Source organism: Pseudoliparis swirei, chromosome 8, assembly GCF_029220125.1.
Source record: "Pseudoliparis swirei isolate HS2019 ecotype Mariana Trench chromosome 8, NWPU_hadal_v1, whole genome shotgun sequence".
In the NCBI taxonomy this organism is placed as follows: Eukaryota; Metazoa; Chordata; class Actinopteri; order Perciformes; family Liparidae; genus Pseudoliparis; species Pseudoliparis swirei.
Window position 1 is genome coordinate 8,665,129 of NC_079395.1, and position 12,632 is coordinate 8,677,760.

At 42.0% G+C, this 12,632-nt stretch overlaps 1 protein-coding gene across 5 annotated transcripts in view; it reads right to left on the reverse strand.

Moving 5' to 3' along the window:
- Positions 1-12,617, reverse strand: part of LOC130197819 (microtubule cross-linking factor 1) — a 52,118-nt gene extending 39,501 nt beyond the window's left edge. For all 5 annotated transcript variants that reach the window (XM_056420737.1, XM_056420736.1, XM_056420735.1 and 2 more), the window contains exons 1-3: positions 11,028-12,617; positions 7,747-7,971; positions 7,054-7,212 (exon numbers count right to left, since the gene is read on the reverse strand). In XM_056420737.1, coding sequence (XP_056276712.1) covers positions 7,054-7,212; positions 7,747-7,971; positions 11,028-11,849 — 1,206 coding nt within the window. In that variant the 5' untranslated portion in view covers positions 11,850-12,617. The remainder of the gene's footprint in view (positions 1-7,053; positions 7,213-7,746; positions 7,972-11,027) is intronic.
- Between the last annotated feature and the right edge of the window lie 15 nt (positions 12,618-12,632).

Genomic DNA, 12,632 nt, shown 5'->3' on the forward strand with positions numbered 1-12,632 from the left:
ACGGTGACTGTATACGAGTATTAATGCTGCTTTGTGATGGTGTGTGAAGAAGCAATTCTTTATTAATAAGTTCATTGGCTAAAACAATCAAATTACACAATGCATTTAATGCCAGCTATCTATTTATATTAGGAAAGAGGAAGTCTTATTGTGCCGATCATCGCTCAATCAGAACATGCAGAGAATGGATGTATGGATGTGCGTGAGCCTCCTTATGAGTGGCAGCTTTTAGTACCGTTTGTTTAACACTTAGTGCAACCGACACGTTTGATTCAGGACCAAAAAGTTTAAGATTTCTTTGACAATGACAGAGAATGTGATATTATTGGTGCAGCCCTGTGTCACGATGCTGCTGCCAGAACATGATGACAATCCTCTGACTTCTGACCTCTGCCACATCACATGAACTCTTTTAGACCGGCCACACACACCCTGAGGCCTCATCTATAAACAGGGGGCCACACAGCCGTGGGTTGACACTGAACATGTGACCGAGTTTGGATTATTTAGAGATCCAACAAGTGGCATCATCATAGTCAGTATTTAAAGAAGTGCTGCGGTTAGTTCTGAGGCTAAAGATGAAACACTTGCCATGCATCTGAATTAAAATGCTTACAAGAAGAGATACAAAGGAAATGAACTATTTTAAACCTCTTAAATGCAATTATTCTCCGTTTTAATTCATCATACTGTATAGAATTTTATGTATTTGGTTTTTGAACAGTTTTTTAGAAAAAAATAAAAAAAATAAAAAAGGCAACTTGGACTCCTCTTCTGATGAGATTTTTTTCATGTTTACATTGTAGAGAATAATACATAACTTAATTGACAGCCAGACTATTTGATATGAGCCTTGTTTTACAATGTTACGGCACACATCTGGAAACAATAAGCTATATTTGTTGACTTTGGAACAGAAGAAGAGTCCGGCTTCCATCCGAGTCCAATATTCATTCAACCAACCGCTGATAAAACGATCCGTCTCCGTTAATGCTACTTACTCCGTTAAGTTCATCAGCAAGTTGCTCACTTGTTTGCAGTTTGGTGATAATAATTTGTGGGTTGGTCTACAGGTGATGTCTTTCACATTCTACATTAGATCAATTGTTAAAATGCTAATATTTAAAAAGAGAGTTGTGTTTGAATGTACTTCCTCTTTTATCCCATTTGTAGAAGTCCCAGTAGGTCGCCCAAAGGTGACCCCAAAAACGTCATCACTCAACTGCATAGCTCAGATCTAAACCTATATCTTCACTCTGCAGGCAAAAATCAGTTTTTTTGAGGGACAATATTTCACTCAAGGCTGCAGCCGCCAACAATATATTATTTTCTGATAGTCTGTCTGTTCCTTGTGTTTGGAGGTGTGGTGAGAAGCACAATAACTCAGTCTGACATTCTGCCGAGCTGCTGTCAACTTCCCTAAATATAATCGCTAATACCATTTGATACACTGAAGAAGTATCAGAGAAACCGACGCAGGGCGGATCACGAATGTTCTGCTGCTTTCAGATCTATTTGCAGCCTTAACTTTAGCAGCAGGATGATGAGATGATGCGTTTTGACCATGTTAAACTATCTCAACAACTATTACAAAGATTGCCATTCAATTTGGCTCAGTCACGGTTCCCAGATGACTGACTTTGGGGATAACCTGACTTTTCCTCAAGTGCCACCATGAAGTTGACATTTTGTGGCTTTAAATATTGCAATATCTCCTTTTTTATTTGGAAAGGTTATAAGATATTGTAGAAGATGCTATGTTTCATCTTCCTGCAGCAGATCAAATGCATATTAATCACTTAAGAGGAAAGCTGAAGGATTATCTTTGCTTTTGTGTTTTTTATTTTGGAGGTGGGCGGGAAGGTTAATAAAAAAGGAGGAATTAAATTTTTCAGGGATTTTAAACTTCAAAGGACGGCACTTTGGAATTATAACACATTGCTGCGGGGATTCATGTGGAATTGCTGATTTCTCCATTTGTCTGTGGTACATTGGCGTAGCGGTGTCAATGCCTCTCAAATGCTTTGCCACACATTGTACAGGATTAGCCTATTTCCAATGTCCTTTAATATTAGATAAACATACACATTACTGTTATCAGATTCAATTAGTTTTCAGGAATTAACTTATTATAATATGTTCACATGTCTGACCTTTTAACTTTTATTTTGAGCAAAAACATGCGGATCACCTGCTGTAAATTAAGGTTATGAGGTTTCTGAATACCAGTAACATGTTCTAAGACACCTCCATCGTGCTGCTGCGTGACGATGAGCTTCATGTGGATACGTGTCACTGCAGCAGATTTTGACTCACAGCAGAATCCCTACGCTACTCCTCTCCTCACGTCTGCTCTCCCTCCCATTGGTGGAGTCAGAAGCAAGATATTAAATAGGTCAATACGATTCCCTCGCACTCTTCCAACAGGGAACCACAGCAGAGGAGAGGTGTAGGGGAAGATATGGAGGAGAAGTGAGAAGCAGAGATGAGAAGAATCCTCTTCAACGCTCTGCAGCGTCTCTCGCTCAGACATTGACGCGATGCAGGCATTCCCCTCTCGTATCTTTGAGGTGATGAAACAAGGCAACACTCAAACTTGAGTAAATCTAGGATAAACTGGCTATTCAAGTTTTTGTATATACGTGCAAAAAAAATGAAAATGATGCCAGTACTTTGACTCACACAACAGTGCTAGGTGATGTTGCAGATGTTTCGACTGAAGGATGACTCTTTTCCAATAGAGGTGCTGGTAGGCAACTCTTATAACCTTTAGACAGAGCCAGGCTAGCTATTTACACCCGTTTCCAGTCCTTATGCTAAGCTAGGCTAGTTGTGACTTATTTACTGTACAGATATGATAGTTATATACATTTGAGCTGGAACAATTAGTTGATTAAGCAATCAGTTGATTATCAGAATACATATTCAAGTAAAATGCCAAACCAGTGCCCTGGTTCTAGCTTCTCAAATGTGAGGATATAATATTTCTTTATTTTTATGGCAGCAATAAACTATAATTTTATTTATCAATTCACTTCTTAGAATCGATTAGTCCTTAAATGTAGTCCAAATAATATAAATATATTTAATTTACTATGATATAAGACAAAGAAAAGCATTAACTCTTTGGAAAAATTGAAATTTGTCATCATTTTTCACAGGTGAAGGGAGTTTTGTTTGTGGCAAGTTCAATAATAATGTGGGTTTCCAGAATCAAAGTCATCGTAACTCAATAATGTGGCCTCAAATGAGATGTTGCAATTTTCATTGAAACTTCTTGAAAAGGAAATCATCCCTATAAAAGACGTCTGTATGGCTAGATTCACTGAAGATACTTACTTATTAATTGACTGCCAAAAAGCTAAACTTATATGTAATAATGTAACTGCAAGTATTTGAGAGGAGAGCATAATCTTACTTGGCATAGTAATATACCCTCCAAAATGTGTTATAAAATATGTTGATTTGGGCTTTTAATTGTGTGCTGACGTTGTGTGATCTGCTGTCAAGGCAATGCTTCTGTATGTCAACAAGCACAGCACAAAGGAATACAAGTGTTCTGCAGTGGAAGATGAATTTATCACAGCGGAGAGAGAGCACCTAATAAATCACCTGATGCTTGTGCACGTTGATATTTCATTAGTTCCATTTCATTGCACGTATCGGTGGGCCTTTCTTCAAATGTCAGAGAAACGAAACATCTCTCCACCAATCAATGTTCGCCTTCATACTGACCACACAGACGTGGCAGCAACCATTTGCTCCCTGGGCCAATATTGTAACAACAGACGGTCCCGTCGACCAGCCCTCCTAAACTGGTAAATATCAGTGTGTAAGCTGTGGAGCCGTATCGCGGGCAGACAGGGCTTACTGCCATCTGATTACAGCCATTCTCTGCCTCTTTGTCTTTTTCTCCCCCGCTCCCTCTCCCCTCCCAACAGGATGCACCAGAGACACGCCAGGCTGTTTTATAACAGGCCATCTTCTTGGATTTATTCATGCAGGGGTGCCAATCTCTGGGCCAGAGTCACACTCCGATAGCAGAACAGTTGCCCTTTTACAACTGTGGTGAGAAGGATTGACAGTAACTGAAGACGCTTTTTATAATCTTATCGGGTGTTACCACTTAACCTCTGTGGTGAAAGAACTGCAAAAGAAGAAAATGGAAGAATTCCAAAAACTATTAAAAACCCAAAAGGAGTGTGGAGGGTTTTCTGCATCGCATTAAACCTGGCCCACGATGACAAATCCGAATTTAAGCAGAAAGGGAAAGAAACAACATTGCAGTCCCGTTGAACCACCTTTTTATCAGAAAAAGGTGCTCCTCTCTTTATCTCTGTGATTAAAAGCAACTCCAAGAAAAGAGGGAAATGTCTTAGATTCATTCAATGGAATACATCCCTAACTAAATAATAATAATAATAATCCATTTCATTTATATAGCGTTTTTTTAAGATACTTAAAGACGCTTTCCATGTTACATTTCATACACCGTAGTGACAGCTATGGGGAGCATTCAGGGTTAAGTGTCTTGCTCAGGGACACATCGACTAGGGCGGGGATTAAACCGCCAACCCCCTGAAAGAAAGGTGGACAAATGTGTGGAAATACTCTTGTCATGCCCTGCTACCAACAATTAAAAGAATAAACAGGATTTACACCTCCGCTGTGGGTTATGGATTTCACAGGAATAGAAGATATTTCTTTCATGAGTACATGTGATGAAACTACAGGTCAATTATTTATTTTCATGGAACAAAATGAAAGCACAGTTCCGGTGAGGAAAGGGGGGAAGAGACACGGCGTTATGGGATGTCTAAGTGCAGATTCTGAGGTTGTGTTTTTCTGGGACAAACCTTAGATCTGCAATCATTTGGAGCAGCCGCTATCTCAGCCTTCTCCCTCGCCTGTTTCTCTGTGTACAAGTCTGTGTCTTCCAGTGGTTTATTGTATTGTACGGCTCAGAATAAGAGGTCTGGAGGATAGAGACACTACCAACAATGCAATTGTTATGCAAGTTAAAATATACATCCCATGTGGGGCCTTCGGTCACTTCAGCCTCACCGTCTGCTCATCATTTTCTTCAGAAAAGTTACCGGTGTCAAGGGATGACAACAAAAACTGGACCTGGTATTTGCTGCTTTAGCACATCTGGACTAGACGTGGGTTTTCCGTCTTCGCACGAGCACATGCAGCTCAGTCTAGGGCTGTTAAGTTGCCTTTAAAAAACATAAATGTTGCACTCAGATAGTTTAGGTCTGCTTCAGAATACAGATTTTCAACCAGCAGAAGACCTTTTTGGGGAGGCATGGAAGTAAAGTCACTGTGGCACAAGCTGGGAATCAATCCAGCAGCCAATGAGACGGCACTAAAAAAGAAACAGTGTCTCCAGTTGCCCGAAGAAAGCCACATCTCCATGCTGACTGGTCGGGTATTAGCCTACTTTCTCTTTGCCGCCACATGACGTGCTACCTGCTAATGTCAAAATCAATTAGTCTTAGCAGCTGAACCCTGGCAGTCCTGAGGAAAGCCTCCGCTCACGTCATTACCTGCAAGAAGACCTTCAAATATTCCCTCCACTGTGCAACATGAGAGTAATCGTGATCCAAAAGTCTGAATCCAACATTGTAAAATGGGGGCTCAAACCATCTGATGTTAAACATTTTAACAACAATATAAATTGTACATCCATAGTTACAGTGCAACTACCAACAGCAGAATAATGATGACTTATTATGATTCAGATACACCAAAGTGTAACAAATGTACAAAAATAAAATTGATGTGTCTATCAAACTTTGACTCCCTGATAATACTATAGCTTTTAACATCATTCAAAGCAGGGCAGCAGCTGTAGTCACAGAACAAATTAATTACATTTTGGAGGGGAAAGCATTTAAAGTCAAAGGATCCACGAAAACTGACATTTTTTTAGTCTATTACTTATACTAAATGTCCCATCAAAATGGTGTTTATATTCCTGAAACACTGACAATTTCATCTATTCATTAAATACATGTATACGTGTTGAAAGCCTCCGGACTTATAGCCCAAAAAATATATATCTTTATTCATAAAAAGTGCTCATAGTCACTCATTATCATGTATTGAGTGACTGGGATGCCAACTAATAGCAAATTATTGGCCTAAATTATTCTGAAAAATAACTAAATACATTTCTCAGTGCTATTTTATTACCTACAACCATCTGGGTTTTGTTTTAATGGCAAACATTACAATCAGCATCCATTCCATACCTTGAACAAATGACTCTGCAGTATAGTCGCGTGTATTATTTTTGCGCTTAAAAGTCGTGCCTTGCTAAGACATGTTCTGGCACACTGCCAACACATTGACTGGATGAATTCACAAAGGATTTGTGAAGCAAAGCTAAACTGCAGAAGAGTCCTGGCTAGGGGAGGAGTTACAGGACTTCTTTCCATATGGACATTTATGGGAAGTGACTAGGATTTATTTTGCCAGTTACCATGTGAACACACCTCAGCTGTGAGGGGGAGGGCGGTTGCAGCTTCGAGAACAACTGAGTTGTATTGTAGCTCCATCTGAACGTAGTATGTGTGTCGTACTCTGGAGTGTGGCTGAATCTAACACAACCTTTCTTCTGCAAACACTCTTCCAGCATCAAGCTGTATAAAAAGGTCATGTTCATACTGTTGCACGGCTTTAGAAATAGCATGCACCATTGCACGAAGCCGTTGTTTTGATCGGGCTGTCAATGAGCGTTGAAGTGATTGATGACATTACTTCACTGCGATGACAGTGCTGATCAGGCCGGTGATCAACAAAGATGCCCTTGCTTTTATGCAGGCCATCACATGGCCACCATATTGACTAGCATCTCTTGGTGCCCTGGAGAATCATCCACTTCAAACTGCATCGTTGGCATTTTCACAATTTTTCATTCACCACGAGGCCCAAACACATTCTCAAGATTTGCCTCAGCAAGCGTAACGGAGGATTAGAAACTCCTCAAATAGAAATTGACAGCAGCCTCGTCGAATCCAAACAGCCTCTCCGTTATCCTCCACTCACCTCTTTGGTCCTCTCCAGCTCGTTGTGCATCGCCTGTTTTGAGATCTCGACCTCGATGATCTTCTGTCTGAGCAGCTCATTCGCATCATCAGCTCGGCTGCGTTTGTCCTCCACGCTCTCCAACTCGTTGTGCAAACGCACCGACACATCTTTGGCCACCTGAGATGTTGAAGGAAAAACACATACAGTTCAAACATAAATTATATAAAAATACAAAATAGAGATATTAATCTTTTACCTGCATCTTTAACACTCATGATAATCCAAACACCCTCACACGCCAGGGTCAGACCAATATATCAAACAGAGGCAAACATCACTCAATCAAATAACCCCAATCCTGTCAGCGGAAGTGACTAGAACATTAAAACAAGGTAGTGATTACAAATTAATAATATATCGTACATTTAATATATTTCGGCTTTGGACTGTTGATTGGGCAAAACAATTTGTAATCGTCAACGTGGGAATTGAATTAGATAATTCTATTGGCTAAAACATGAATACAATTCATCGATAATGAAAATAATCCTTAGTTGCAGACCTGAAAAATATCTCAGTATTCTTTTTCAATGATTACATTTTCTATTCGGATGTATTGCAATACTGTTTCCCACAGATTTCCCAACACTGAAAAGGTGCCGAGGGTCACAACTTGAAGAGACTTCTTAAAGTCGACGGGCTCTCACAGACCTTCAGGTCCTGCTCCAGACTACGGAGCAGCTCTCCGTCCACGTGGCCGGTCTGTGCGACCCGCAGGCTCTTCTGCTCGGCTTTCCGCAGCCGGTACTGCAGGATGCGGCAGTTCTTGTTGGAGCGGTCCAGATCTCGCCGCAGCTCCTGCAGTTGGTAGACCTCCTCCTCCAGGTAGCTGTCTCGCACCTCCTCCATCTCGGCCCGCAGCTCGTCCACTTCATCCTGAGAGACACAGGGGCTGAAACATTAATATCACCCCCGTGCTACGATAATCGCTCATGTTGAAATACAACATTTGTACCAGTAAATGTCACACCAATGTAATTTGACATTATGTGCTACAAATAGTGCTGACTGATGTTTATGCCATTTTGTTTTTATAATGCTGCTTTGCAAACAGCTCAGCAAGGAGCCTACTTTAAGTTATGTCTCATTTGACAGGAAATACATACCTTTAAATGCTATTATTGTTCATGATGTAATGTAATAACTTTAAACAGCAAACGGGTCATGGCAGTTCTTTGTTACCGAAAGAAAAAAACAGGGTTGGCAGTTTGCGCAAACACTGATATCCACACCTTTTCAATAACCGCAGAGAGATGATGTAATCGTACGACATAACTTTTATACATTTCAGGCATAAAGCTACTACTGGAGATGCAGTATATATGTTGCCTACGGTTGATTATACTTTCATATGAATAAATACATGTTCCAGTAATGCAAGTACTCATAGTGCTGATGATGTAACACTATTTTAGTCCCAACAGCGATACCTGGGCTTTGGGTATATAGGCCAATACCGAGTACCGATCTGATTCTAGTGTTGGAACAGGAATACAAAATTCCAGTATATAATTGATAAAGTATATACACATAGAATTAACATAAATAGTTTGGCTTCAATGTCCTAGATATCAGACCCAGCTATTTGAGTCAGTGGATCCGAAGTCTGATATCAGTATCGGTGCATGCCGATCAGTTTGCTTAGAAGATTTCCCCTGGGATGGATATTCAAAGGGTTTGACTGGCAGCTGAGGAAAAGACAATCAGATGCTGAAGGGGGAGTTGGGACAGGCCTGTAAATGAATGAAAACTAAATCTATCTTCATTTGGGAAAGCATAGTGACGATTGTTTTCTAAGGAGCACCCTGGAGGAACGAGCTAATGACCTCGCACGGGGTCGGCCAATCAATGGCCTGGTTAAAAACAGGCGGAGCAGCACCCTGGGAGCAGATACCATTGATGTTTATGAGACGTGTGCGCACAGTCATCAGCACTACTTAGTCATCTCTTTAAGGGTATTACATCTGGATATCTTAGCTAAGCAGCAATTAATTGATCAATATTATATACTTCGGGAAATGTCCAATAAATTGTGAACAACATATCACAATTTCAAAACTGAAATGTCATTAATTTCCTATCAAATCTGACAAAGAAAAGCATGATCCCGTTGGAGGAGCTGGCCTTTTCATGCAGAAATTACTAAAAAGTATCAAAATGTATGCAGTCAATGAGACATCATTGATTAAATTGTGGCTTTTAAAAATCATGAGAAATGAAATGTTGAGACTAGATTCCGAGAAAATTCAAGCAAGAACTTTGATAATACATGTATTGTTTATTCACTGGATCGAACTTCTCAAATGTGAAGTTATTAAAGTTGTCTTTGTTTAATGTGATAACAAAAACATCTATGCATCTGTTGAGTTTAGGTCTATTTGGTAGGAAAACAAGCATTTCAAAGACATCTATAGGATCTTGTGAGGGAAATTTTAAAATGTTCTAAAATGTTTAAATACTTTAGTAATTGAAAAGTATGAAGCAAACTAAGCAATAATGAAAATGTGGGCAGCAAAATACTATTATTTCCATTATTGATTAATCAGACAATTATTTCTTTATTCAGTAATTAATTGATGCATCTAGAAAACTTAAAAATGCACCAATAAGATCCGAGTGTGACATATTGAAAAAGTAAATGGTCCCAAAGATATTACATTTATAATTATATTTAATGGAGGAAAGCAGCACATCTTTACATTTGAGAAGGGTGTCACAAATGTTTCGCATTTGTGTTTAAACAATGACTTGATGACTGATTGATGACCTGAATAGTTGCCGCTTCATTTTGTGTCAATTCTCGATCAATTGACTAGTTGCTCGAAAGAAAAACTGCTCATTGCAGCCCCAAAAAATGAGTTGCAATCAAAAGAAGCAATAATACTGGAGATATCATTCTAAAAAAATTTACTGAGAGGTGTCAAAAAATTTTTTATAAATTGTTCTCCCCATCATTATCAGTATGATGTTTCGGTGGTGGGGACTCCCAGACATTTGGGGGATGCATGGCAGCGGGGGAGGTAGGAGAGTTCACCTCAGAGTCCCAGCTGGCAGACTGACACCAGACAGGAGGCTTTTGAACCTCACACACATGGGACATCTGAGTCTGACTGCTATCAAGTCCTGTGGGATGGAGCCGTTACAGCAGAGCCAGTAAAGCTGATTAACTCTCTTGTGTTTGCACCCGGCCAGAGAGAGAGCGAGAGAGAGAGAGAGAGAGAGAGATGCAAGATCAAGTTGGAAATAATACTCAGAGTAACATGCAAGTCAACCAGTTTCTCATCTAAAAGAAGAAGAAAAAACCCTGCATGTTTGCCGCATTATCTATTTGCCTCCCCTCCCCACTTTTTGGGGATAGCCTACTTAAAGAAGGGGGAGGGGGATCCTGCATGAAGTCTTCAAACAGCATCTTCATGCAAGATGTAAGACTCAACGAATAAATGATGGCAAACAAAACACTGATTTAAAAATCAGTATATATATATATGTATAAGTCCGAGAACCCATAAGGGAGAAGCTATCAATACAACCTCCATCAATAAAGGTCAAACCCACAGGGAAGCACGGAAAGGGTAAGAAGACGACATGATGGATGGAGAGTGGACATATAGGGACATAAGTGGGGATGACAGCTGGGCAGGGAAGGAGTTTAGATTTGAATAATTTATACATTTTGATTATGCTTTTCCTTGGTGAGCAGGTGGAAGTTGATACACTTAAAGAACAGGTGATGTGGAGGATTTAACCCGGAACTGTCCTGTAAAGTGACACGTCGGCTCATCTTTGGGAAGCAGCTGCCTCTGGACTATACACAGATTAAATGAGCCTGCAATAAAATGGTGTCTTTTAAATGTATATTTAAATTAAGTCTTTAGATTAAAAGCAATATTCAACACATATTCACGTGTCTCTTCGAGATAACGTAACCATACCTTGAGGTAGTCGTTTTCGGATCTCAAATCGTCCACCTCCCGCAGCAGCTCCTCCTCAGTCACGTCCTGGGCGCCTGGCAGTCCGAGTTGTGCGCCTGCGGAGCGGTTCTCCTGCGTGTGTTTCCCTCCGTGCGGCCCCGGAGCGGGCTGAGCCTGAGACATGCTTTCCTTGGCGGCGGAAGCCTCGGTTGTGCGCAACGGAGCAGCAGCCGCTCCGGTCGCTTCTGCCCGCAGCGGATTATCTTCTCCCACCTGATCCCGGTCACTGGAGCCGGTTCCGGACTCCGCGTCACTACTAGCAGCCGGTGCCAGCTTCTGCTCGTCCGACATCACCTCAGACGGACAGTCCGACAGGTCTGAGCTGCTGTCGGTCTGGCTGACTCGGCCGAGAAGCGCTCCGGTTGGTACCCGGATCGGGGATCCATGGCCGAGAGGGCCCGGGGATCCCGGGGCCAGTTTCCCCTTTTTGCCTTTAACCAGGATGGGACTGCCGGTGCTGTCCGGCTTGATGCTGGCGGTTTTGGGCTCGGCTGCTGCATGCTGAAGCACCTTTGTGGGCTTTTTCACCACACACGACTTGGTGTTAGCACCGGTCGTGTGGCGCCTGGAGCTGCGGTTCGGATGGCCCAAGGGCACCGAGGCACCCTGCTGCTGCTTGTGGAGTTTGGGGGATTTGGGTACGATGGCAGGTGGTTTGGTGGCGCGAGAGTGCACATCCTTGAGGAAAGGTCTGGCCGGGGAAGGCGCTCGGTTCAGTCTCTTCTTCTCCAACTGGTGGTTCTGCGGTTTGGTGTCGCTTGCAGAGCCATTGGAGCTCTCCATAATACACCGACACCGGCAGCAGGGCGGCGATGAAGGAAACGCTCAATCCACAGCAAGATCTGACACACGTGACACGACACCAGAAAAAGCGCCAGGTTGCTTTACCTTCTTCCTTGACGGGCTGGAGATGCGCATCCTGCGCTGCGCTTGGCGTGTTACTCCATCTCGTCTGCATTCACCAGGTTGTCATCGTGTCCCTTCTGCGTGTAGCCCCCGTGGAGGAAACGCTGCAACAAAAAATGACTACCGGGACAGACAGGTTGCATCTGCAGACAGGGCTCGTCAGACTCAAATTAGAAGAAAAAAAATTGTCGTTGTCACATCAGCCGTCTTCTTCTTCGGGTCTCCATCTCTCTGTCATACCCGGGCTGTGAGTGATGGGGCCCCTGTTCCTCGTGCCCCTTCCCACTCCTTCCTATCTGACATGCAAGATCTGCAATCGCTGCGGTGTGAAGCTCGACGCCCGTGATTGTGTGTGGTGCGCATGCGCTGCTGCTGCTTCACGAACACCCAAGCAAGCACACCCCTTCTTGTTTTCTCCGGGACTGGTTGGGACTCGGTCCGACACGCTCTGGTGCGCATGCTTATTGGCCATTGAACACCTTCACCAGAGGAGCAGAGATTAACCCGGGAGGCGCCAGTCAATACTTCCAAATGAGATCCTTGAATTATTGGTTTTACCAGTAAGACGTAGATCAAAAATATATCTAGACAAGTCAAAACATCATGTCGACATCTTTCAGTGAAAGAATATTAAAATTAAATAAATTGTCATGTATGTGT